Raw genomic sequence first — 25,650 nt, forward strand, 5'->3', positions numbered from 1 at the left:
CATGCCGGCCTCCTCCTCCTCCGCTGTCTCGCGCTCCTCCCTTTTGCACGCGCTGCCCCGCCGCTCGGCACCACCACCGCGGAGCCGCCCCCGGCTCGATGCGGATCCTCGCCGCCGCCGCCTCTCACCGCCCGACTCGCCCGCCTCCCTCCCACGGCACACCAGCCAATGTCTCACGGCACAGTAGTGTGCCGCGGAACACCGGTTGGGAAACACTGACCTAGGCCATCATTGCCTCTTGGAGTGAGTGCCATGGTTTTAACCACTGCGTGAAGAAGAACTTTGAGGTCCTGGGAAGATAACGGTGGTATATAAAATCTTTACATATTTATGTAAAGATGTGTATCTACGTAAATATAAATGTAATAAATAATAATCAGCAAAACCAAATAAGAGTATTATGTTGCCTTAAAGTCTTAAGAAACATATTTTGCAATAAGTGTTTGCGGATTATGGTCCACTTCATAGAATTATAGAGTTGGAATAAGTCCAAAAAGGCATCTAGTCCAACCCCCTGCAGTGCAGGAATCACTTTGTTGGGTGTGTGAAGCGCAGTTATGAGTCACGGTGGGATGGAATTGTCAAGTGAGGTCAAGTGGAAATGAAATGCAAAAAATAATAATACAGACAATGAGAATTACCTTATTAACACCACCATTTTAGAAGGATGTTGACAAGATGGAATGTGTGCAGAGGAGGGAGACCAAGATGATCAGGGGTCTGGAAACCAAACCTTATGAGGTATGGTTGAGAGAATTGGGTATGTCTGCCCTGGCAAAGAGGAGACTGAGAAGAGAGATGATAGCTATATTCAAATAGCCAAAGGGTTGTCACATGGAAGATGGAATTTCTGTGAGCTGACAAATGATGGACAATTGCCTTTTTTGCAGTGATGGTGCTTTCTAAGCCTGCTTAGAAGTGGTGCTTGCAGGAAATAAGAGGAAGGCTATAGTACCAGCCAAAGGTCTCTCACAATCAAAGAGTCCTGAAACCTACACACACAAAGTCCAAAGTAATTTGAATTTCCCCCCCCCCCTCCATATGTGGAATTAAATCCAGAGGTGCTCCATCTATTCGCCCTGTCCTGACACTGAATGGTGAACAGGAAGATACTGGCCTAAAGCGGATTCTTAATTTTTCTTTTTCCTTAAGGGCAAATACCTCCCCTTTCACAGAATCGTAAAGTTGGAAGGTACTCAAGGGTCATCTAGTCCAACTCCCTGCAAAGCAGGGATCACTGCTAAAGAATCCCTGACAGATTATTATCCAGCCTCTTTAAAAACCTCCAACGGAGGAGAGTCCACCCACCACCATTTTGTCATATGACGAATGTGCTTTCCACTCTGGAGGGCAAAGGAATCCCCACAGAATCTGATCTCTTCAAGAAACTGGGCAGATGCTGTCCCATTCATCTGACTCCTGGAGCACTTTCTTCTGCATATCACCGCTGGCAATATTGACTGCAAATCCCCTGGCGAAATCAAGGAAGGCCTCCGAATTGTTCTAGGGCAAAAAAGAAGGGGGTGCTAGAGAGCATGAACATGGACCCTTTTGCTTGCAGTCCCTGCCACTTTGGACAAACGGGGAGCCTGCTCAAGTGTCCTTGTACATCTTTTAAGAACCCCCCCCCCCCAAGGCCTAAATGTCAGGTGCTGCTGTGGACGGTTAACAAGACAAAGCTCTTCCCTTGCGTATCCTGCAGAGATGGCTTGTTCTTCTGAAGACACTGCTTGAGCTTCTCCTGGAAGGAGGTGGTGGTGATGGTGTAGAGGATCGGGTTCAGAGCGCTGTTGATGGGGAGGATGAAGATGACCACCCAAGAGGTCACAGTGCCTGTCCAGAAAGAGGAGTTTATATTAATATAAATCACCCGCCTTGCACCCTGTGGTCCCAGGGAGTCTCACAACATTACAACACAACATTAAAAACAGCTTACAAACGGAAGGTGGGTCTTAAAATGTGCGCCTCAAATGTCAAAGTCCAGGGTAAAGAGGTGTGTTTTCAGCATCCTCCAAAAGCTGTACGATGAAGGTGCCAGGTACACCTCTGGGAGGAGGGAATTGCACAGCTTAGGGGCTGCCACAAAGAAGACTCTCTCCTGGACTGCCACCTCCTGAGCCTTTAAGGGTGGAGAAGCTAGCAAGAGAGCCTCCTCTGCTGATCTCAGCACCCGAGAGGATCTGTAGGGAAGGATGTGGCCTTTCAGGTATTTGGGGCTTGAGTTGTTTAGGGCTTTGAACACTTAACTGTCCTCCGACTAAACATTAGGAAGAACTTCCTGACAGAGATGTGGAACAGACCCCCTTGGAAGTTGATGGGCTCTTTCATTGGAAGTTTTTAAGCAGAGGCTGGGTGGCCATCTTTCAGGGATTCTATAGCTGCAGTTCTTGCATTGCAGGGGGCTGGACTAGATGACCTATGGGGTCCTTTCCCACTTACAACTCTATGTTTCTAAGATGAGTAAGGTCAAGGCATCTACCTGGAATGTCCAGGTCCAGCAACGAAAGCAGCTTGAGGAGGAAGATGGGGATCCAGCAAAGAGCATTGGTGAAAACAATGAAGAAGAATCTCTTGGCTAGGGCCACCTCCACAGAGACAGTGCTGCGCTCGCCTGTCCTGGCTGCTGTGGTGTGGATGGAGTAGAACATGCTCGCGTAGGCCAGCACAATGATGGCAAAGGCAACCAGGTTCAGACCTGTTGGGCGGAAGGGATAAGAGAAGCCTTAATAGGAGCACAGTGTGGAACCACTGCTTTTGGGAGACAGGTTGCTCAAAGAGCTCTGAATTCTGCAGACGCCACTCAGGACTGCTAAAGCTGAAACATGTTTTAAATCTGGGAGTATGTTGACTGACATCTGACTTGTAAAAAAAAGCCTTTGCTTTCATAAACATGTAACTGTGAAGAACATATTTACAATATTCTCTTTTTTAAAAAAATATTTTTATTGGGTTTTCACATTTTATATAGACAAAAACAAAACACATACCATCAAAACAAACATAAAAGACAACAAACATGTATAGTTCCCGAAGATCTTATTTTCTAACCCTAGTCCTTGACTTCCCCCCACCCCCCTCCCTTGCATCCCTATTCCCAAATTTATGTCAGCAAGTTGGCATTTCCTTTTCCGTCTTAATATTAATCCTTTTATAAAAGCAAAAATAAATTTTCCCTAAGTTGGACCCCAATTCTCTTCCCTCGATTTCTCATTTTTTCTTGAATAATTTTCTTATTAACTAAACCCCCTGGTCTTGAGTGTTGTTTAAATTTAAATGCTTCCCTCCCTCCCATTCCCGCTTTGCGTCCTTTCCCAAGACATGTCCAAAATAACAGTTTTTAGCCTGGGTTCCGCACGTCCGAAGCTCTCAAATCTCTTTCAGTCCCTCTCCGCCGGTTTTGTTGGTAGTCCTTTTTGTCGGTCATCGAGTCTCGAAAGATTTCCTTAACAATCAATCCAGTCAGTCCATAGTCTCTTCCCATATTTAGAAACAACTGCTGAGGAATTTCCGCAAGGCCTAAGTCTTGGTGATAGTCAAAATCAAAGTCTATGTGGAGGCCCCAATTGTACTTCTTTATTTCAAGCTCCTGAATTCCATAAACTTCCAGGGCCTCCTCTTTCGTCTTCTGTATCTTTCGTAGGCTTAAAATGGATTTAATCCAGTAGTCTCCTTGCTTGTGTTCTCCAAGTGCCGGCTTCTGGTTAGTATTTTCCCACATAACTTGTTCTCTTTCATGTTTTGTCTTCTCCTCTTCTTTGTTTATTATTTCGAATTCAGCTGTGGGTTCTTTCTCACTCAGGTCTTCATTACATTCAGCAGAACTACTTGTTTCCAAATTCAAGGTCATCAATTGTTTACTCATAACTATAGTCTGCTCCTGTAAGGTTCCCACCAGTGAAAACATCCTTTCGATTTCTCTCAGTATCTTTCCACCCACAGCCATTATAATTCCACAGAATTCCCCCTAGAGGGAATCTGATTACTTAATGGACTTTTCTCCAACAATCCTCTGTCCTGTTCTTGTTTCTTTGTTTCCCACAATTTTAATTCAATTGTAACTCCTTTTAATCCGGAGAGGTCTTAAATAGCAATTTTTCCACTGTTAACAGTCCATTTGACAGCTTTGACAGCTGTCAAATTCTGCTCCTCTATACAGGCTCCAAAGCAGGTCGCTCCCGGGCCCGGGAGGGAGGGTTGTTTGCCAGAAAACAAAGACTCTTCCAACACTCCACTCTCCTACTCAAATTTGCCTTTCCAAATCTTGGAAGTTACTGTCTTTTTAAAACTCACCCTTTACAGGGTAGGCACTCCAGCTTAGCTCTTATATCGTTGCTCTGGATCGTCTGCAAGGGGGGGGGTGGGGACTTCCTTTTGGCACACCCCCCGGTCGTCTCAAATTCAGAAGGTAAAAAATTTTTAAAGTTCAGTTCCAGATTACTCACGGGTTCTTTTTTTTTTCCAGTCCAAATTTCAAGGAAGGAAGTCAGCGCTCTCCAGTTATGGCTCGCGGCTTCGCTCAGCGGCGGTAGCGATCGACTCTCAGTGCCGCGCCGTCCCCCGTATCCCCTCCGTAGCCTTTAAAAAGGCTCTTCGCGAATCAGGGGGGGCGCTTAAGGCACCCGCCGAGTCTTCAGTCCGCAGGCTTCCGCGCCTGCGGTTTTTAAGGGTCCCCGTGTCGCCGGCACGGCAAAGACCCATCCACCGCTGAGCCGATTCCCTCCGGAGCTCGGAGGGAATCCGCCATTTCCAGATCGCGCCAACCCGGAAGTCCCCATATTTACAATATTCTCATTCTTATTCACTTTGTTCCTTATAGAGAGCTCCTGCACAGGTTTTTCCCTGTTAACGTTTAGGGATCTTCCTCTGTCTGTTTCACGTCAGACAGATCACACTGAAACACACATTGTCCTCAGCAGTATCCAGAGAAACTTCTCTCAGCAACCATTCTCCCTCACACCGGTAGAGAGAGAAGACAGTTAAAAACGAGAGTTACTTGAATAACAGTCACAACAGAATGGAATAGCTCTCTCACATGACTCACAGCCAGGCAATCACATGAGAGCTACTGCCAAAGGAAATTTAACGTAAGTAAACATCCCCATTTCAGGAAATTCAACCATTATCCTTAACAAAACTGGCATCCAACACAGCAGCATAGGCACCCCCCACCCCTCCCTCCAAATCTGTAAAGCTCTCCAGCTGAGTGAGAGGGGCTTACCCAGGAATATCCCCGTGGAATAAACCCGAGCCCAGTGGCGCTCTGTCCCGTCGGATTGGAGCGGAAAGCACACGCCGTTCCTCCCGTAATACGTCCCGAAGGACTCCTTGCACAGAAAGGGCACCAGAGTCAGGGAGAAGCCCAGGAGCCAGATGACCGCCAGGGTGGAGAGAGTCCGCTTCTTGCTGGCCCTGTGGTGGCTGAAGGGGAAGACGACGGAGAAGGATTTCTCCAGGGTCATGTAGGTCAGCTGGAACACCGAGACTTCGGAGGAGAGCATGGCCAGGCTGCCCACCAGCTGGCACGCTGTACTCGCCATCCAGGCTTGGGCGTGCTGGTTGTACTCTCCCGAGAACCTGAGGTCAAAAGCTCCGAGGAAGAAGAGGTAGATGCCCATCAGGCAGTCGGCACCTGTGGGAGAGGCAAGGAGGAGACGGTCGGGTGCCTGTCAAACTACCCCTGCCCTGCTCTTCTTCAGCCTGATCTTAGCTTACAGAGTTGCAGCCAGCTGGACTAGATGACACTTCAACACTTGACTTCCCCTCTCCAGCCCTTCCAAGCTTACAGCAGAGAGATTTGATGGCCAAGGCGTGGTTGCTGTTTTCTGTGGTGATGAAGGACCTGGTGAGGATGACGAAGAGGTTCCCCAAGCAGGTGATGAAGGCGACGACCCAGACAAAGACTCGGAGGACGCCGCTGGCCAGGAGGTTCTCAAAGGAGGAGATGCCGTCGGTGTTGGGCTTGCAGCTACGGACGTGGGGTGCAAAACTGCAATACTGGAACTTCTTGAAGTAGCTGCCGCGGAGGAGGAGATTTAGAGTTGAGAGGGTGGGAGGTAGTCTTCTCACCCAATGCAAATATTATTATTGGTGGTGGTGGTGTTACTAATTGCATTTATTAATTGCAGCTAGAAGATTGAATTCACCTGGCCTCAACCATGCAAGAAACACTTTTGTGAGAATTCCCTTGCTGATCAGCACTTAATGATGAGAAGCTGCGATTCCCTGGGGGTACCTTCCAACCACAATTCTTTGAGAAAACTTCTTGGTTTCTGATGAAGTTTGGGGTAACTAACCCCTGCCTCATTCCTACCTATACACATTTCTTTCCTTCTCCTAATGATATGAGGGGTGGAGCAAAGTATTGCATGATTCAAGTTTCTTCTATCTCTTGATGCACAATGGAAGAAGACACACACACACACACACACACACACACACACACACACACACACATACCCTCTCCCTAAACCCTAGGGTTAAGTTTGCATGAAAAATAAGTGGCAAAAAAACCCCTCTTGCCTAAGCTCCACCCACTAGGAATGCTTGCTGTTCCCTATGCTGCAGGTGGCATGGCCACCGTGAACTGAAGCTTTTGATGACACCTTGTGTTTCTATGCATATAGGAAGATTGTCATGGAACTTCACAGGGAATTGCCATGGAGTCACTGTATGTTTTATTTTTTAGTCTACTTGTACGTCCAGGTCATTGGGCCCCAAAGTTTACATTTTCACCCCTGTTAGGGACCGTGCCAGCAGTAAATAACGAGCAAAATGGGGGTGATGTGGAGGGCTCCCCTACTCTGAAGTAAAGTGAAATTGGGTAAGCCCTGCAGTCCTGCAGTCTGCCCTGCCCATGCCCCACTCAGAAAATTGCAACTACTACTAGCTTGTTTTGTAGGGAGCGCCAGCCCTGTGTCAGGGGGCTGCCCCACACTGCGTTTTGAAGCTCTGAAAGGGTGGCTTACATGTGATGCAGATCGCTGAGCTTCTCAAACATGCGGCTGTGAATGTTGGGGATCTCCAGTCCTTCCAAGCTCCTACAAAATGAACAGCAACAACAAAGGTGGGCTGCCTCTTGCAAGGAAGGATTTAAGGAGGTTTGCATCAGCAGGAAAACCAACCAATCAGGGTTTTGCTGCTTGGGACACTTACAGAGAGCGCAGGAGAGGGACATCGTCAAATTCATCTGGATAGATCTGGTGCAGAGGGTTATTTGAAATATTCCTGCAAGGAGGGGAAAGGCATAGATTGGTGGGTGATGCCTTTGAAAGGAATCTGCTTAATAAACATAATTTATAAAAACACAAATTTCAGAAGTTGCATTTGATATTTTGAAAAGTTTGACGTTTCGTTTCTGTGCACCTTTAAGTTATTCTTGCTAATGAATTTGAAGGCAGTAACATTAAGCATCTGATGCCTTACAGACAGATGGTTTTGCAAACTGCTTTGAGGTTTTATTGCAGTCAATGATTCCAACATTCCAAGGAGTTCAGCTAGATGAACCTTCCAGCTCTACTGTTCTATGATGCTGCTGCCCTGTCCATCATCAAACCTTTGTTTTTTTACATTGTTTTCATATAGAAGCATCGCGCTGCAGGGCTGGAAGGGACCCCATGGGTCATCTAGTCCAACCCATTGCAATGCAGGAATCACAGCTAAAGGATCCCTGGGAGCAGCTCCCCAACCTCCACTTAAAAATCTTCAAGATACATACAGCTGCTGCAATTCATGCAGACCCTTGAAAGATGACGGCAGGAGATCCTTCAGCCTGTTGGAGGACAAGTCACTGTTGGAAGAGAAGAAAGGAAAGTTTGAGGAGAGCTGATTCATGGAAAGCCAGTCAGCATACCACATTTTTTTACTGCTGCACCTGATACTAATATATAGGTCAGTACGGTGTAGTAGTTAGAGAGCTGGGCTATGACTAGAGAGACCCAAGTTCAAATCCCCACTCAGACATGAAGCTCACTGGGTGACCTGGGGCCAGTCATACTGGGGCTTCTTGGTGGTGGCTCCAGGGAAACCAATATTTTATCTCCATGGTAAGCAGCATGCATCTTGCAGGTAAGGTCTGTTGCATTCAGTACTTTATTTCCCGAGAAGTGGAACGGCCTGGAGGTTCCAGATTTGAAAGGATGGAGACTTTGGTTGCCATCATTTTGGTTTTGGAAAAAGCAGCTCAGCAGAGGCTGACCGCTGCAGGAAGGGCAGATTCCCCACTCAGACATAAAGGGTCATTGAGAGCAGCAGGGCTGGAGACAAAGACCATGTTTACACCATCCATTTAAAGCGCTGTGATACCACTTTAAACAGTTATGGCTTCCCCCAAAGAATTCTGGGAGCAGTAGTTTGTTAAGGGTGCTGGGAGTTGTAAAGAGTCCCACCCCATTCCCCTTCTAGAGAGGTTTAGCAATCCCATGGATGGATTGCATTTCTATCCCAGTTTTTTCTCTCCAAGGAGCTCAGGGTGGTGGCCTTGGTTGTCCTGCCCCTCATTTAATCTCCACAACAACCTTGCGTAGGTCAGGCGAATATCAGCAGAAACCAGCCCACAAGATTACACCCCATGAGCTTTATGGCTAAGCAGACATTTGAACCATGTTCTCCCAGGTCCTAGTCTGACACTCTAAGCACTACACTGCCCTGCCTCTCTTCCCAGGGAACTCTGGGAACTGTAATTCTGCGATGGGACTAGGGAATCTCCTAACAACTCTCAGCCAGAAGATGTAAGTGGGCAGCAGAGAGAGGGCAATGTAGAAATGTCAAAATAAATGAATCCAAATCAACCTTTTCAGGTTAGGTAACATGGAGCAGGTGTCAGTGGGAGGCACCACTCGGATTTTCTCCCTCCAGCAACAAACCATTCTGGCTAGGCAGGCCTGGCCAGTTATTGTGAAGGCCTGCCGGATACACTTACAGTTCCACCAGGCTGTTGAGGTTGGAAAAAGTCCCTGCCTGGATCCGCTCAATCTTATTCCTGTTCAGCACCCTGGAAGACAAAGGCAAGCAAAGATGAGCATAGGTTCATCATGTGTTATTCTCCCCCCCCCCCGCCCCCCACTTTCTTTCTTTTTTTTGAAAAAGGTTATATTATCCATTCATTCCCATTTATATACCACCTTTCCTTCAAGTCGCTCAAAGTGTTGTTCTCCCCTTCTCCTCAGTTAACCCCCACAACAACCCTGTGAGGTAGGCTAGGCTGAGATGCAGTGGCCAAGTGGAGTTGTCCTAGCCCAACACTCTAACCACTACACCACACTGCCACCCTCAGTCTCGCCACCCTCACAAGGACAACTGGCACACATGGTTCTTGGCCTCCTCATTTAATCCCCACAACAGCCACGTGAGGCAAAGAGTGATCTTGTGCTCAGGTCCTGCTTGTGGGGTATCCCCATGGGGTCATTTGGCTGGCCTCTGTGAGAGAAAAGGATGCTGGGCTAAATGGACCATTGACCTGATCCGCCAGGGCTCTTCTGTGGCTTGCATGGAACCTCCAGACCCAGAAGCAGTCTATCTGTATTCCTAGAATGTTGGCTACCTTGAGAACAGGATGTTGGGTAAGTTGGGCCACTTGCCTGACCCAGTAGAGCTCATCTTATGTGTGGCTCAGAGGAGCCTCTCACAGGGAGGAAAGCCTCTCTCTCTTGCATCCTGGCTCCTTTGGGATTTAGCCTTCAGAAGTGAAGACAATGAGGAGATGGAGGGGGCAAGAGCTACATCATTCCCTGGTTCACACAGAAGGTCTTCGTCTGCTTCATCTCCCCTATAAAACTGTCACTGGGGCAGGGTCAATGGCAGGGGGTGTTTACGCCTCCCATCTTCCCTGTGTTTATCTTTCTGTGATGTTGACATGAGAAGGTCTTGGGGATCACATTCCTGGGCAAAGCCACAGATGATGGAGACGTCACGCTGATGGGAAGTCTGATGGCACAGAGACTCTGGGTTCCATGAGCCCAATTATACCTTGAGGAGCTCACCTGAGGCGGGGGGGGGGGGAACGGTGCTTTGTGGAGCAAGCTTGTTTTCTGCTGCTCCAGAGAGGAGGCGCCGAGCCAATGGATTCAAATGACAAGAAAGGAGAGCCCGACTAAGCCTTAGGAAGGACTCTCTGACAGTAAGAGCTGTTTGACAGTGGGACAGATTCCCTCTGAAGGTGGTAGACTCTCCTTCCTTGGAGGGTTTTAAACAGGGGTTGAATGGCCACCCATCAGAGATTCTTCAGCCACGATTCCCGCATTGCAAGGGGTTGGACTAGATCAGTGTTTCCCAACCTTTTTTGGGCAAAGGCACACTTGTTTGATGAAAAAAATCTCGAGGCACACCACCATTACAGCCCCATGACGTCAGCGCGCAGCGTCACGCCGGGAGGGACGCACGAAAGTGTAACTTTCAATTTTTTTCCTTCCCCCTTGCCGGGGAACCTCCAAGCTTTGGGGGTGGGGGGGGGGAGGAGGCAGCAAAGCGAGGGACTGAGGGACCCTAACCCTAACCCTAACCCTCACCGATCACCCGGGAAAGCATGCGAACGAGGAGCCCCCGTGTCCTGCTCCCGGCAGCGGACGGCACAAAGCGAGGAGGCCTGGACAAGGCAGCACGCTCCCCGCTCTCGCTGCATCGGGGCTTTTCTCCTCCAGGCCACTTTCGAAGTCCCCTTCTCCGCTCCCAAGAGCCGGAGCCGCTGCTTCCAGGCCCTGTCCGAGCCCCGACTTGTGGCCTCACTTCGAGGAGCGCCTGTTGCTGGGGACGGGGCTGCATCCCCCTCAGCCGCCGCCTCGCTTCCTTCCAGGAGACCCGACGGCTCCCCCTCTCCCGCTCGCCCTCCTGCGCCCGCAGCAGACCGAGACCTCCCCGCCCCCGCCCGGCTCGGCCTTACCTGGGCGCCTCCAAGCCCGGCCGGCTCCGCGTCGTGCTCCACGCCGGGCAGCTGCAGCAGGGGCTGCGCGGGGGCGCGCGGGGGCCCGGCTGAGCGCGCCCCGGAGCCGCCGCGCCGTCGCTCGCGAGTCCCTCCGAGAGCCCTCGGGACTGACTCCAGAGTCGCGAGGCGGCGCGTCGCCCAGGGAAGGGGCGGCTTCCCACAAGTCCTCCGGGAAGCAAACGCCCTCGCCCGCCTCCCTCCAGGCAACATCTCGTGGCACACCAGGCAACATCTCACGGCACACTAGTGTGCCGCGGAACACCGGTTGGGAAACACTGGACTAGATGACCCTGGGGGTGCCTTCAAACTCTACAGTTCTATGATTCTGTTAATCCAGTGGTTCTCAAAGGATGTGGTGCACCATACTGGTGTGGCAGGAGAGGATGGTAAGTGTGGCAGGAAGATTCAAGGGCAATCAATATTATATTTTGGGAATGACTCATGTTCTTATGTAGCTGCATTGTTTTATACTTCCTGGATGTCCCACGATCATATTATATGTGTTCTATTTTTGTTTTCCAATGTATTTCTTGTCAATAAAAAAAATAATTGGTGGGGCATGAGCAATTTTTTATTCTGAAAGTGTGGCCCGTGAAACAAAAAGTTTGAGAACCACTGTATTAATCTGTCAGTTTGGGTCCTACACTCTGCAGCTGCAGAAAACACGCTTGCTCCATCTTCCATGGGGTATTTGAAGGTGGCTCTCATATCACCTCTCCATCAACTCTTCTCCAAGCTAAACATGTGCAATTCCATCAACCATTCCTCATAAGACTTGGTTCCCAGACCCTTGATCCCCTCAATCGCCCTCCTCATCTTGCTGATATCCCACACGGAAGTGGACAGAGCTCAGATTCAGAGCCAGAAGGCCTAATCCTGTCCCTGCCTATATGGATTTCACGTTCTCTGCACGGAACAAAAAGAGACTGGTTCAAGTGTGGCCAGCGACTTGCTAAAGGCTGGCTCACCCTCTTTGAATATCCATAGAAGCAAGTCGAGAGCTGTGTTTCTTTTGACTCTTGAGAGCTGGACATGAGGAACTGGACATTCCAAGGCTGCCTTTCGTTCCCCCGTCTTAGGGGAATTTGTCATGTGTACCGGGATGATATACACAATGCAAGGCAAGTGGATTGAATCCTCTCCAAGGGAGGCAACAAAACTGTCACACTTCAGAAAAGTGGAATGTGGGTCAGCCCTGCACGTTCTGCAGAAGAAACTCTTGGCTTCGTCATGGATGAGAAAAAAGGAGCTGAGCTTGAATCCTGGCAGGATGGAGACCCTGTGGATGAGCTGTTCCCGTGTCTGAGAGATTGCTAAGTTGCCTGCCCTGAATGCAGTGGCACGCCCCCTGAAGGAGCAGGCTCACAGTTTGGGGGTGCTTCTGTATCCAACTCTGTCACGGGAGGTTCAGGTAGCAGACCCTCCAAGTGTCCATATTTTCCAGGGACAGTCCCAGATTTACAGAAGCCGTCCCGGTTTCTGATTTGATCCCATGTTATGTACTGAGTTGAATAGGATCCAAATTGCAGCAGTCTGATTGGTCCTAGAACAATAGGATCCAGAATGCAGCAGTCTGATTGGTCCGCAAGAGCCACCCAATCTAACTCTGGAAGTGAATCTGCAACCTGATTGGCACAGGAGAATCCCATAATGAGCCAATCACGTGGGGCCCATTGTGTAAATAATATATATAAAGCAGACATTTCGGGGGAACTTCCATTCCTCACTACTATGAGCTGAATAAAGAGCATGAAATCCACACTCGACTCCGAGTATATTTCATCCCGGAATGTCCTGCTTTTCTTTAGGATGCCTCTATTCTCAACAAAGAAATACTGGAGGGTATGACTGAGTTATGTGACCCCTTCCAGCTCTACCATTCCTTGATTCTATTATTCTAATCGTTTGGGATCCCAACAGATTGCGATTTGTGCAGCTAAGGCTGTGTGCATGAAAAACAAAGAGAATTACGAGGGGAAGGAAGGAAGACAGTTACACTCACAGAACAGTGACTTCACTGCATCCTTGGAAGCTGGAACTTTGCAGAGTGTGAAGCTGGTTCCCCTCAAGATCCCTGGATGGTGGAGAAAGCAAGCAGTGAATTTTTTTAAATCCTGGGAACTGTAGTTTGTTAAGGGCACTAGGAGACCTCTCAGAGAGCTGCAGGTGGTTTATCCATCATAGAATCATAGAACTGATGTAGTCCAACCCCCTGAACTGCAGGAAACACATCGATCCCTCTCGCCTTCTGGGAATTGTAGCTCCACGAGGGGAAGAGGGACCTCTTAGTGACTCTCAGCAACATTATCAAACTACACTTCCCAGGATTCTTTGAGGGAATCCATGACCACAGAGTGCTTTAAATATATAATGTAGATGGGGCCACCACCAGAAAACCATCCTTGCCTTTGTAAAAGGATTTGAACAATCCCGAGGCTTTCTATTTGATGTTGCCTATCACAGCCCTTCTCTGCGCCCAGCCAGGGTGCCAAGGCCTGACCCCTCCATCCACAACCAGCCAAACCCTCCACAGTCTTCAAAAAGGAGGCTGAGACGGGTGACCCTCCTCTACGTGGGTGCGGGCAGACAACAGCAGCACGTCCCTCTGCCTGCAGTCTCTCCTTAAACAGGGCCTGCTGACCCCTTCTCCAATCCCTCCCACCCTCTAGCCAAAGCAGCTCTCCAGAGCAGAGCTGAACGCAGAGGATGGCTGAACCTTGCCCAAGTCAAATGGGCCCCTCCCGGTCTTCTGTTCCCAAAATCCAAAGAGGGGGAACTCACAACCAGTTCAGCTTTGGCATTTCTGAACAAATTGACGTGTTGGGGAGGCCTCTCAGGAGGTTGTTGTGCAGGTCCCTGGAATGGAAGGACAAAGGGATCAATGGTGATGGACAATGTGCACCCATGAAAATAGAAACAGTCCATGCCAGGGATTACAGTGATACCTCAGGTTACATATGCTTCAGGTTACATACGCTTCAGGTTACAGACTTCGCTAACCCAGAAATAGTACCTTGGGTTAAGAACTTTACTGCAGGATGAGAACAGAAATTGTGTGGCAGCAGTGGGAGGCCCCATTAGCTAAAGTGGTACCTCAGTTTAAGAACAGTTTCAGGTTAAGAACGGACCTCCAGAACAAATTAAGTACTTAACCTGAGGTACCACTGTATAAGGAAAGGAAATGAAAACAGAATTGGCAATGCCGTAATGCAGTTAGGTTTAGGGTTGGTGATGGGGTGTTCAGCAGCAAAACAGACTCTTTCAGGGGGTGGTGAGCTCTCCTATGGAGGCTTTTAAACCAAGGCATCATCATCATCATCATCATCATCATCATCATCATCATCATCATCAATAATTTGTTATTTATACCCCGCCCATCTGGCTGGGTTTCCCCAGCCATTCTGGGCGGCTTCCAACAGAATATTAAAATACAATAATCTATTAAACATTAAAAGCTTCCCTAAACAGGGCTGCCTTCAGATGTCTTCTAAAAGTCTGGTAGTTGTTTTTCTCTTTGACATCTGATGGGAGGGCGTTGCACAGGGCTGATGCCACTACCGAGAAGGCCCTCTGCCTGGTTCCCTGTAACTTGGCTTCTCGCAGTGAGGGAATTGCCAGAAGGCCCTCGGCGCTGGACCTCAGTGTCCAGGCAGAACAATGGGGGTGGAGATGCTCCTTCAGGTATACTGGGCCGAGGCCGTTTAGGGCTTTAAAGGTCAGCACCAACACTTTGAATTATGCTCAGAAATATACTGGGAGCCAGTGTAGGTCCAGATGGCCACCTGTCAGGGATTCATTGTAAGGGGGTTGGAGAAGGAAGCCCAGCCAAAGCCAAGCTTTCAGCACCACAATTCTATGGCTCTATAGTCTGAGTGTAACTTAATATTCTGCCTGTATTTGCTTGCTGTGAATTAAAGACTGTGAGTGCCCCCGACTGAAAACACATGCAGATTTCATTTAAGCATGACATCATTCCCAGGACAAAATCTGGAGCAGAGGATGTGCAAGCAAGACTCCAGTACCCCCTTCCCTCCCCGCCCCCCATAAACTCCATACTTACAGAAATAGAAGCGATTTCAGCCCCTCAAAAGCAGTTGCAAGGATTTCAGTTATGTTGTTGTTCTCCAGGATTCTAGGGTGGGGCGAAATGGAGATCATAGTATGGTGAGCTTACTGATATAGCTCCATCCAGTATGAGACATTTAATCTCAGGGTCAAGGGTTTGAGCCCCACATGGGGCAAAAGATTCCTGCATTGCAGGGGGTTGGACTAGTTGACTCTCGTGGTCCCTTCCAACTCCACAGTTCTATGATTCTATGTACTTACAGCCATTTGAGACGAAACAAGTTGTGGAAGATGCGAGGCTTCAGATGAGTGATGTTGTTGGAATTGAGATACCTGGAATGACAAGGGAAGGGTTGGGTTTGTTCTGGATAATACAGTCAAGGTTCAGGCTTCCCTATTCCTATGGGGAATAGACAATAGAGGTCTCTTTCTGGCATTCTGGTTTTACAGGTCTGTGCCTGATCTGGGGGGGAGATCATTATTTCTACTGGAAAACAACCACACCTGGTACCTGGAAGGAGCCTGGTGGGAGAAGCAGATGGGGAAAGGGGAAGGATCCGCTGAGGTGTGGGGCTGGGCTCTCAATGGGGTGAGGGGTAAAGAAGCAGAGCTCTGCATCCAGCAAGGAAGGGGCCACACGAGGGCAAAGCTCTCTTTGCCCCAGACAAAGCATGTGTAGAGCCTCCTACCTCCAAGCCATCCATTGACAATACGAAGTCATAGGCAGCCCTGTTTAGGGAAGTTTTTAATATTTAATGCTGTATTGTTTTTAACACTCGACTGGGAGCTGCCCTGGGACGTGGGTGGCACTGTGGGTTAAACCACAGAGCCTAGGGCTTGCCGATCAGAAGGCTGGCAGTTTGAATCCCCACGACAAGGTGAGCTCCCATTGCTCGGTCCCAGCTCCTGCCAACCTAGCAGTTCAAAAGCACCTCAAAGTGCAAGTAAATAAATAGGTACCGCTCCGGCGGGAAGGTAAACGGCGTTTCCGTGCGCTGCTCTGGTTCACCAGATGCGGCTTAGTAATGCTGGCCACATGACCCGGAAGCTGTATGCCGGCTCCCTTGGCCAGTAAAGCGAGATGAGCGCCGCAACCCCAGAGTCGGCCACGACTGGATCTAATGGTCAGGGGTCCCTTTACCTTTACCTTGGGAGCCGCCCAGAGTGGCTGGGGAAACTCAGCCAGATGGGCAGGGTATAAATAATAAATTATTATTATTATTATTATTATTATTATTATTATTATTATTATTATTATTATATATCTCTCTCTGTCCTCCTGCACCTGTTCTTCCCTCTCCAAGCCTGCAGCTTCTCCTGCCTCTGCCTCTTGTCTCCTGGCTGTTACTGGATCCCCCAGATCACTGATTCCATCTTCCACATCAGTCCCCAATGCCACTTCTTCCAGACACCACTCCTGTGTCCAGCCAGTCCCTGACACCCTGTTAACCTACTGGAATGTGTAAAGCTGGGGTTGGAAAATTGATTCCCTGCCCCCCCCCGCCCCCGCAGAAGTCTTTCTTTCCTTTTTGCATGACCTGCCTGATCCCATGCAGCAAAACCAAAGCTCATCACTCACAGCCTCTTGAGCTTGACAAGTCCAGCAAATGCAGAGGCGGATATTGACTGGATCCTGTTATCTTGTAAGAAGCTGTTTGGAAAGAAAATTATACAAAAGAGAGATATCCTCAGGATTAATATTGAATCCATGGTATTCCTGCCCCCTCCCACCAGAACCTGGGAAATCAATCATGGAATCGTAGAATTGTGGCATCGGAAGCCACCCCAAGAGTCTTGCAGTCCAACCCCCTGCAATGCAATGATCGCAAAGGCCAGCGTTCATTGTTGGATTAGTTGGATTTTACACCTGAGGGTTCCACATTGGCTCAGGAACATTTAATTCCAGGCTGGAGACATTTCATTGTTGTCGTTGTTGTTGTTTTAAAAAAGAACACTATGAAAACAGAGGGTTCTAAAATGCAGATTTTTAAAGGCTGGTATCAAATCCCCTGCATAGGCCATGCAGTTCATACAATCATTGGACTGCAGAGTTGGAAGGGTCCAAAGGGTCATCTAGTCCAACCCCCCTGCAAGTTGCAGAAATGTAGGGATTGGGTATCATACTTACAGTAACTCCAGTTGCTTATAGGCAATGAACTGATAGTCCAGCAGGGAAACGATCTCATTATTCTTCAGATCTCTAGGAAAAATAGAACAAAAAGTGACTCCAGCAGCTGCGAAGGTGGTTTCACACATTACACACTAACAAACCCAAGTTTGCAAATGAATGTATGTGCACCACAAAGGCACGGTCAATCCTAGCCCTCTTATGAGGGCACCTGTATGAAACAGGTATCTATAAACACCTGTTGGATGGATTCACACTTTAGGTGTAGATCTAGAGACAGCATAATCAGAAAATTTTGCTGAATGCCCAGAGTCGTCCCTAACAACTGAACGACCCAGAATGGGGGGGGGGGAGATAATTAATCTTTGGACAAAAATCAGATGTGACTGCAAAAAAAATCAAATTTATATATTTTTAAATTACCTTTTCCTAACACTCCCAGTTAAAGATACTGTTGAGATTAGGAAAACGACAGACAGAAACCTCTGGGCAAAATCCAGTCAAAGTTGAGCACTTTCCATCCCCACTGATTTCAATGGTTAAATAGCTGCTGGTCAGATTCTTAACTGCTCTTTTTAAAAAGATAGGAAGTTAGCTGCGATTCCTGCATTATTGCAAGGGGTTGGAGTAGATGACTCTTGTGGCCCCTTCCAGTTCTACAACTCTGTAATTCTCCTACCTCACGGTATCAACCTTTCTCCCTGCAGTTTAACCCCATTGCTCTATGCCTGAATTTAAAATCACCACCCCACTTGTGAGCCTACCTGTCAGGAGGATCTGGCAGGTGCCAGCATCACACCTGTGTACAGAATCATAGAATCTTGGAAGGGACTCCAAGGCTGGTCTAGTGCAACCGTTTGCAATGCAGGAGTGCCATTTCCTCTGCCCTACATATTTCCACCTGCCTTGGGGCGCGGAGAGTGGCTTTGGTCTGCATAGCCTTAGCTCCTTGTTGTTGAATGAAGCCACTGCCCCACCCCCATGGCATTCCTCCTCCACCCCTGTGCCGGCTGCCCAAAGACTAGGATGGCAGGGACATCTCACCCGCCATTACTCACAGCTCCGTCACGCTGGGTGAGACCTGGGGTACGGTACGCAGGCCCCGATCCTGACAGTTCACGGCGGTCCCCAAACACCCGCATCCGGCTGGGTACTGATTTAGGGCTGAGGGAACAGAGCGGAAGGCCGGCTAAGAGTCCAGAAATGGAATAATGATGATTTTGCACAAGGAACAAGATGGGGGGGGCAGATTAGGCAGGAAAAGGGATGGCAGGGTGAAGACGGCTATGGATGGAAACAACTGCAGAATCATATAATTGCAGGGACTCCCCCAAAGGTCATCTAGCCCATCCCTGTGCTGTGGATGGTGTGAATGTGGCCACACGCAAAAATATACTCACTGCAGTTGGCCACTCTCGATCCATCACTTGTCCTGCTGCTGCTGCTGCCGTTGTTGCTGAGAAGTTCATTGAAAATCTTGGGCCACCCAACATCATTCACTGTAAGGAAGGATTTAGATTCTGTTATGGATGGAAGTTCGGGCATCTGAGCTTCATCCTCTCCCTCAGTACTTAGCATAGTTAGTTAGTTAGTTAGTTAGTTAGTTAGTTAGTTAGTTAGTTAGTTAGTTATAGAGCCCACTTTTCCTCCAGGGAGCTCATGATAGCCTATGTACTTCCCCTCCCCATTTTTAGCCTTACAACAACATCCCTGTGTGGTAGGTTAAGCTGAGAGGCAGTGACTGGCCTCCAGGGTCATCCAATGAGCTGCATGGCCAAGTGGGGATTTGAACCCTCGTCTCTCCCAGGTCTTAGTCTGGTGCTCTAACCACTACACCACACTGGCGCTCTTTGTCAGTGAGCCTTGGCCCATGTACCAAGACCACCAAGCTCTCTTCTTCCCATACATACACCTGCATTCCCAACTTGAGAAGTTACCCTAAAGTTTCTCCTTAACCGTTGTCACCATCGGAGACCTGAACTCTGGGGCCACCAAAAACCTGAATCTCATAGCTGAGCTTTATCTTCATAATGCTACAATTCTTTGATTGGAGGTTTATAAGCAGAGGTTGGATGACTGTCCGTCAGAGATTCTCGGCCTGTGATTCCTGCACTTGGACTGCACTTCCTGACTTGAGGATCCCTTCCAACTCTATGATCCTGTGATTCTAGGAATCTCTGAAGGCTCCCTGAGCCATCAAAGGTCAGAATGCTTTCCTTGGCCACCTCTTGAGAGGGGAAAGCCTCACAGAGTCTAAGAAGAAATTACCACAGTTCTCTTCGTCGGCTCCGTCTTCACAGTTGATCACCCCATTGCAATGGAGAAGCTGAGGTAAGCAAACGGTCATGTTTTCGCATGGGAACATTCCGGAAGAACAGCCGCCATGATCTGGATGAGAGTCAGCCAGAAAAGCCTCTGTCAAAGGGGAATTTGAGACAAAACACCAGAAATATTATATCCCGCTTCTTCATCCTTAGACAGTAATATTGTCATGCTTTCCCCGAGCATATAAAGAGTGCTAGTCTTGCAAGTATAGGGAATGTCCCTAGGAGGGAGTACCAGGAGTCAGGAAGACTAACTCCTGGGGGAGCAGGCTGGCCCTATTCAAAATGTTGATGTCCACTAGCCATGGGGGCTTCACAGTCATTTTGCTTGTTTGTTTATGTTTATTTATGCCTTGATAGCCCACCTTTCCTCCAAGGAGCTCCAGGTGGCATACACGGCTCTCCCCCTCTCATATTGTATTCACAACAACCCTGCAAGGCAGATTAGGCTGAGCAGCAGTGACTGACTCCCAACGTCACATTCAGTGAGCTTCATAGCCGAGTGGAGGATTTGAACCCGGGTCTTCCACATCCTGGTCCTATACCTTAACCACTACACCACTCTCAAGGGGCTTGTGTTCTGCCCTTCAGAAATGTCAGTTTTGATCTAGGAGGTGTCGTCACAGGCAATTAAAACCAAAGTCTATTCTGTCACAAGGGCTGTGTTGTGTTGTGGTTAGAGTGTCAGATTAGGACCTGGGATTTGCAGGTGGGACTCACCGTCCCCAGTTGGACTGTGCTATGATTCCCTCATTGCAGGGCGTTGGACTCGACAATTCTTTGAGTCTATGATTCACTGGATTCTTGAGCAGTGATTTCTGCATTGCGGGGGGGGGGGGGCTGGACTAGATGACCCTTGGGCTCCCTTCCAGCTCTACAGTTCTATGATCCTGTGATTCTAATCTAGCTTGCTCAAACGATGACTGACTGCAATCCATTAGATGCCCCCAAGCAGGCAGCAAGAAGCTAGAGGTTTGCTCTACTGGGCCAGAGTCATCCTGAGGATTCGAGACCAGGTCTACGTGCAAGAAAGATCATCACATTGGGACAGGGAGGGGGGAGAGGACCTGAAAAAATTCCCAAAGTTGACATCCCATGAGCTATTGTTCGCTTACAGGCAAGGCATTTTTTCCACATCAGCTCTGAATTATGGCCCACATTTCAACTGCCTTGTTGACTACTCTTCGCCAAAGTTAGAAATAGACGGCAAATATTTGGGAAGGCCTGAAGCTCTGCAAAAAAAAAAACCTGTCCCTTTGAGGCCCAGCAGCAGCTTACCCAAATTTACTATTGTTTGTATCGGAAATGTTTGCTCTTGGGGAGGATTTGGGGACAGGGGGAGGATCCTAAATCCCAACTGCAGGAGTTAAATCAACCTTCTGCAAACTACTTAAAAGTCCTGGGCCTGGAGCAAAAGTTTCCCTGCAGCTTTGATTAATCGCTCTCCAAACATGAGAACTGGTCCAGGAGTTGTTGGGAGTCTGGACCATAAAGAATACCAGAAGTATGAGTCCAGCTGTCAACATCTGAGCACCTTCTAAAGCGGGGTGGGGGGGGGTTCCAATAGATGGCCCAAGTGTGACCGTTTTTGGTGATCGTCAGCAACGTTTGGACTCTGTCGGAAGGTGGTGCACGCTCCATCATTGGAGCTTTTCAAAGAGAGGTTGGGCGGCCATCTGCCTGGGATTGTTTAGCATGCAATTCCTGCGATGCAGCGGGTTGGACTAAAGGACCCTTAGGGATCCCTTTCAACTGTGCAATTCTATGATTTTAAAATGTAACTGCATTTTGCTTCCTGCAGGGCAGGGCAAAATGGGGGATCTTTTCCACCTACAGAACTTGACCAGACTGGCAGCTGAATTCTATGGCAAGCCCAGTGAGTGGTCCACACTCTTCATGGCATCTGAGGGCAGCCTCCTAATTTAGCTGGCCACGGGATGCATGTTATGTATTCATTGGTCTGTGTTTGCCTGAGCTTGAGTCTGGACTAAGGAATCTGAGCTCCTGTGTTCTGATACGATACATGTTGTCTAAACACAGAACATTTCAGGATTTGGGCCTCTGCCATTGACCCTTGAACTCTGAGTCATGATTCGCAGTTTGGAAGTTTAGACAGCCAATCATTTTGGGAGTGGGAGTGGGAGTGGCCCAGGCTTTCAGAAATGTATACTGTACAGTGGTACCTCTGGATGCGAACGGGATCCGTTCCAGAGCCCCGTTCGCATCCTGAAGCGAACGTAAGACGCGACTGCGCGTGCACAGGTCGTGTTTCGCCGCTTCCACACATGCGCGTGGCGACATTTTGAGCATCTGCGCATGCGCGAGCGGCGAAACCCAGACGTAACGCGCTCCATTACTTCCGGGTCGCTGTGGAGCACAACCCAAAAATATTTAAGCTGAAGCGTATTCATCCCGAGGTATGACTGTACAGTGGTACCTCGGGTTAAGAACTTAATTCGTCCCAGAGGTCTGTTCTTAACCAGAAACTGTTCTTAACCTGAGGTACCACTTTAGCTAATGGGGCCTTCTACTGCCACCGCACTACAGTGACACAATTTCTGTTCTCATGCTGAAGCAAAGTTCTTAACCTGAGGTACTATTTCTAGGTTAGCCAAGTCTGTAACCTGAAGCGTCTGTAACCCGAGGTACCACTGTATAAGCAGTTGCTTTGCTTCTGTTTCCCAGTTATGTAGTTCAATAAAGGTTCTTGCTATTATCACTGTGCCTTGCCCCATGGAAACCCACCTACACTTCAGTGCAGAAGAAAACAGTCAGGGATCTGCCACCACTGCCCTCCCACTTCCCCCAGCATCTGCTACCTGATGCAGGCAGCCCACTTTGCCCAATGCTAGGGCCGGGCCGATTTAACGGGCCAGTGCCATTTGTTTATTAGATTTCCATCCCACCTTTCCTCCAGGGAGCGCAAGGTGACGTCACATGAGATTCCTCCTCCCATTTCATTTTCTCCCCACAACAACCCTGTGAGGTAGGTTAGGCTAAGAGAGACTGACTGGCCCAAGGTTGACCAATGAGCTTCGTAACTGGGTGGGGATTTGAACCCTAGACACTCCTAAGTCCTAGGCCAACATTCTGACCACAATACCACACTGGCTGCCCACATTCTGAAGTCTCAGAAGCCAGAGGGTGGCTCAACAGGAAAGTTGCCTCTCCATGATTGTATGAGTGTACATCTCAACAGTTTGCACGCACAGGCAAGCAAGTGTCGTACACTCATTGAACAAAATGTGTGGATGCAATAGTGGAATATTGTAGAAGACGATCACAGCGTGGAATCGTCATTGCTGTTTCCAGACTCCTAACAACTGTAGGAGCAGAAGATCATTTAATCCATTAGCAGTGGACCAACGTTCGCCGTAAATGTTGACGCAAGCAGACTTCGCAGGATCCGTGCTGAATGGCTGGTTCACTCAAGCATTTCCGAGCATCACAAACAGACTCACTCATGCAAAGGAAGGACACGACATCCGCAGAGCTGAAGGAAAGGGGGGGGGTCAGCTGCCACAAATACCAAACGGATAAAGAAATGCTCAGGGTTACATTCTTTTGGGGGTGAAGATACTCGGAGGAATGGGTTCACACAATGCTTCTGGTTGAGGAGATCATGGGAGGAGGGGAGATTTAAGGCAGCGCAAGCCCAGAGGGAGCCACAGGGCACCACAACTATGACATAGTGAATTGAGCAGAACAGAAGGCAAGAGGGATGCTGAATTTTGGCCTCTCACAGGGCTCCGTCCCTGCTCTGGTCCTGCTTGCAGATTCCCCTTTGGGGTCATCTGCTTGGACACTGGGAGAAGAGGATGCTGAACTAGATGAGACATTGGCCTAAACCAGTGGTTTTCAACCAGGGGGCTGTGGCACCCTGGGGTGCCTTGAATGCTGGCCAGGGGTGCCATGAGCAACACTGGCCTCTGTCCTTCTTTCCTCTTTCCTCCCTCCTCTGATGCCCTTTTGTGTCTTTCCCTTCCAAAGGCTTCTACAGCTGTTCGTTGCAGCAGCCCTGACTACAAGTTCCGCAGGCAAATGGTGCCTCTGGGGCTGATTGCCAGGAGCTGAGGAAGCTTTGGAGTAAGCAAGCAAGCGGGCGAGAGAGCCCAGCCAGCCAGTCTGCCAGCCCTTGCTGTTGGGAAGGGATGGACAAGTGGGAGACTGGGCAGACAGGCAGTGTGCTGGCCTATCTTGTCCTTGTTGTGTGCAAGGTCTACCTGGGAGCTGAAGGGGAGTCTTTCCAACATGTAGGCACAGCATGTTGCTGCCTCCCAAGGTAAGGTGCTGGTCTCACGTTCACCTTTGGCCAGTCTCTGTTGGGGTACTAAGGCTGGGGGCATCCTCTTTCCAGGCCCCTGTGGGTCAGTGTGAGGAGGCACCTCTCTTTGGGGCAGGGGGTACAGCTCAGAGACCAGGGGTGGCAGCAGCGGCTGCTCAGAAGACTGCTCTCCCAAGGAGAGGCGAGAGGAGAGGAGGCTGAGGGAACACTCCCCAAGGGAGGATGTTCGAAAAAGGGTGAGAGACTGCCAGCTCTGATGGGGGGTGGGGGAGATGTCCTGAGAGAAATTGAAATTGAGAGTCAATGACCAGTTTGCATGAAACTGACCAGGTGCTGCCATTCCCCTACCTGACGCCCTCCAAACTCCCATCGTTTCCAGCCAGGGGAGCCATTTGATGATGTAAACTGATCTAGAGTTGTGGTCCAATGAGGGTTGAGAACCAGTGTGGCGTAGTAGTTAGAGTGTCAGACCAGGACCTGGGAGAGAGGAGGGTTCAAATCCCCACACAGCCATGAAGCTCACTGGGTGACCCTGGGCCAGCAGTCACTGCTTCTCAGCCTAACCAACCTCACAGGGTCATTGTGGGGATTAAATGAGGAGGGGGAGGAGAACCAAGCCGCCTTGAGCCCCTTGGAGGAAAAGATGGGCTAGAAAATAAATAAATAAATAAATATTCTGCCTTTTGCCAACCCATCAGCGCCAACCCATCTGGGCAACCCAGCACTTAACTTTCCGTCCCATGACTGATATGTTGGGTTCTGTGCAAGAGGAGAAAAGGGTGGGTTTTAAAAAAGAAAGAAAGAAAGAAAGAGCCACTTACTTGTAACCAACTGGAGGATCACCAGAAACAGCTTCATGGTGAACTTGGAAATCATCAGTCCAGGAAAGGAGGAATCTTTAGAGGCGCCCCCTCCCCAGTAAAGATGCTTCTGCCTCTACTCTGCTAGGATCCCGCACAAGGTGACAGCTGCCTTCTGTGCAAATGTTTTGTCGCTTCCGGAAGAATCCCAATGAGGTCTGTTGATCAGGAACTGCATCCTTGAGTCAAAGAATATCCCCAACCGCCAACCACTCTGGTGCCGTCAACAGCTTCTGCTGGGGAGCCCCAGATCCCCTTTCAAGGCTGTTTCAAAGGCTGACATCCACAAGCGCCTGGCTCCCCTTGCGATGTAATAAAAAGTGGTAAAGGAATAAAATACAGGCAGCTTGATGGTTACTTCTTTCTGCTTCTCCTGCTGCAGGTCATTTTGAAACGGAATAAATAAATGCCTTTCCTATGTTTGTGTGTCTAACTTTTTCTCTGTTGAATAGGGAGCCTGCTGGAAGGTTTCTCTTCAGACTGTCCAGATGGGGACTATGAGATATAGAGGAGAGGAGGCGGAGGAGGAGAGTCCACAGTTCTTCCCCACCACCAACCCTGGTGGCTCTCTCTGTAATACTTGACAGAAGGGCCCTCTGCTGGGCTAGCCACTGAATGAAAACTTGCTACATAGAAACATAGACTTGTGCAATCAGAAGAGACCCCAAGGGGCATCTAGTCCAATCCCCTGCAATGTGGGAATCACAGCTCAAGAATACCTGACAGGTGACCAGTCAACCTCTGCCTGAAAACCTCCAAGGAAGGAGAGTCCACCATCTTCAGAGGGAGTGAGATGCCCACTTTGGAACAACTTTGGGCTGCTGTTGTTTTCCTAACGAGGCAAAGCAGATCTTACTCTGTCTTTATTTCCAAGTTAAATACGCTCTCCAAGGCAAAGTGTCCTTTTTTCACCCTGGTTTGTGTGTTTTTTACTGGACCAGTCTTTTCAGCATAACGTTCCCAAAAGTCTAATGAAACCAGCTCCTGGAAGATTTTAAACAGCTTGTATTTCTGAGACATGATGCTTATTTAAAGTTCAAAAACAGCTTGAAGGGAAAGACTACAGAACATCC

At 48.9% G+C, this 25,650-nt stretch overlaps 1 protein-coding gene across 1 annotated transcript; it reads right to left on the reverse strand.

Annotated features, from left to right (window-relative positions):
• Positions 1-288: 288 nt before the first annotated feature.
• Positions 289-25,510, reverse strand: LOC310695194 (relaxin receptor 1-like). The gene is made up of 18 exons (XM_083479271.1): positions 24,539-25,510; positions 19,377-19,523; positions 18,509-18,607; positions 18,167-18,272; positions 17,109-17,180; positions 16,560-16,631; positions 15,242-15,313; positions 14,976-15,047; positions 13,697-13,771; positions 12,918-12,989; positions 8,918-8,989; positions 7,715-7,786; positions 7,153-7,224; positions 6,966-7,037; positions 5,784-6,013; positions 5,219-5,629; positions 2,480-2,695; positions 289-1,833 (listed from the first exon to the last, which is right to left on the reverse strand). Exons 1-18 carry the CDS (start codon positions 24,591-24,593, stop codon positions 1,646-1,648), a joined length of 2,175 nt encoding a protein of 724 aa, XP_083335397.1. The 5' UTR covers positions 24,594-25,510; the 3' UTR covers positions 289-1,645.
• Positions 25,511-25,650: the final 140 nt, after the last annotated feature.

The sequence above is a fragment of the Podarcis liolepis genome, assembly GCF_965112155.1.
Source record: "Podarcis liolepis genome assembly, chromosome: 16".
Lineage (NCBI taxonomy): Eukaryota > Metazoa > Chordata > Lepidosauria > Squamata > Lacertidae > Podarcis > Podarcis liolepis.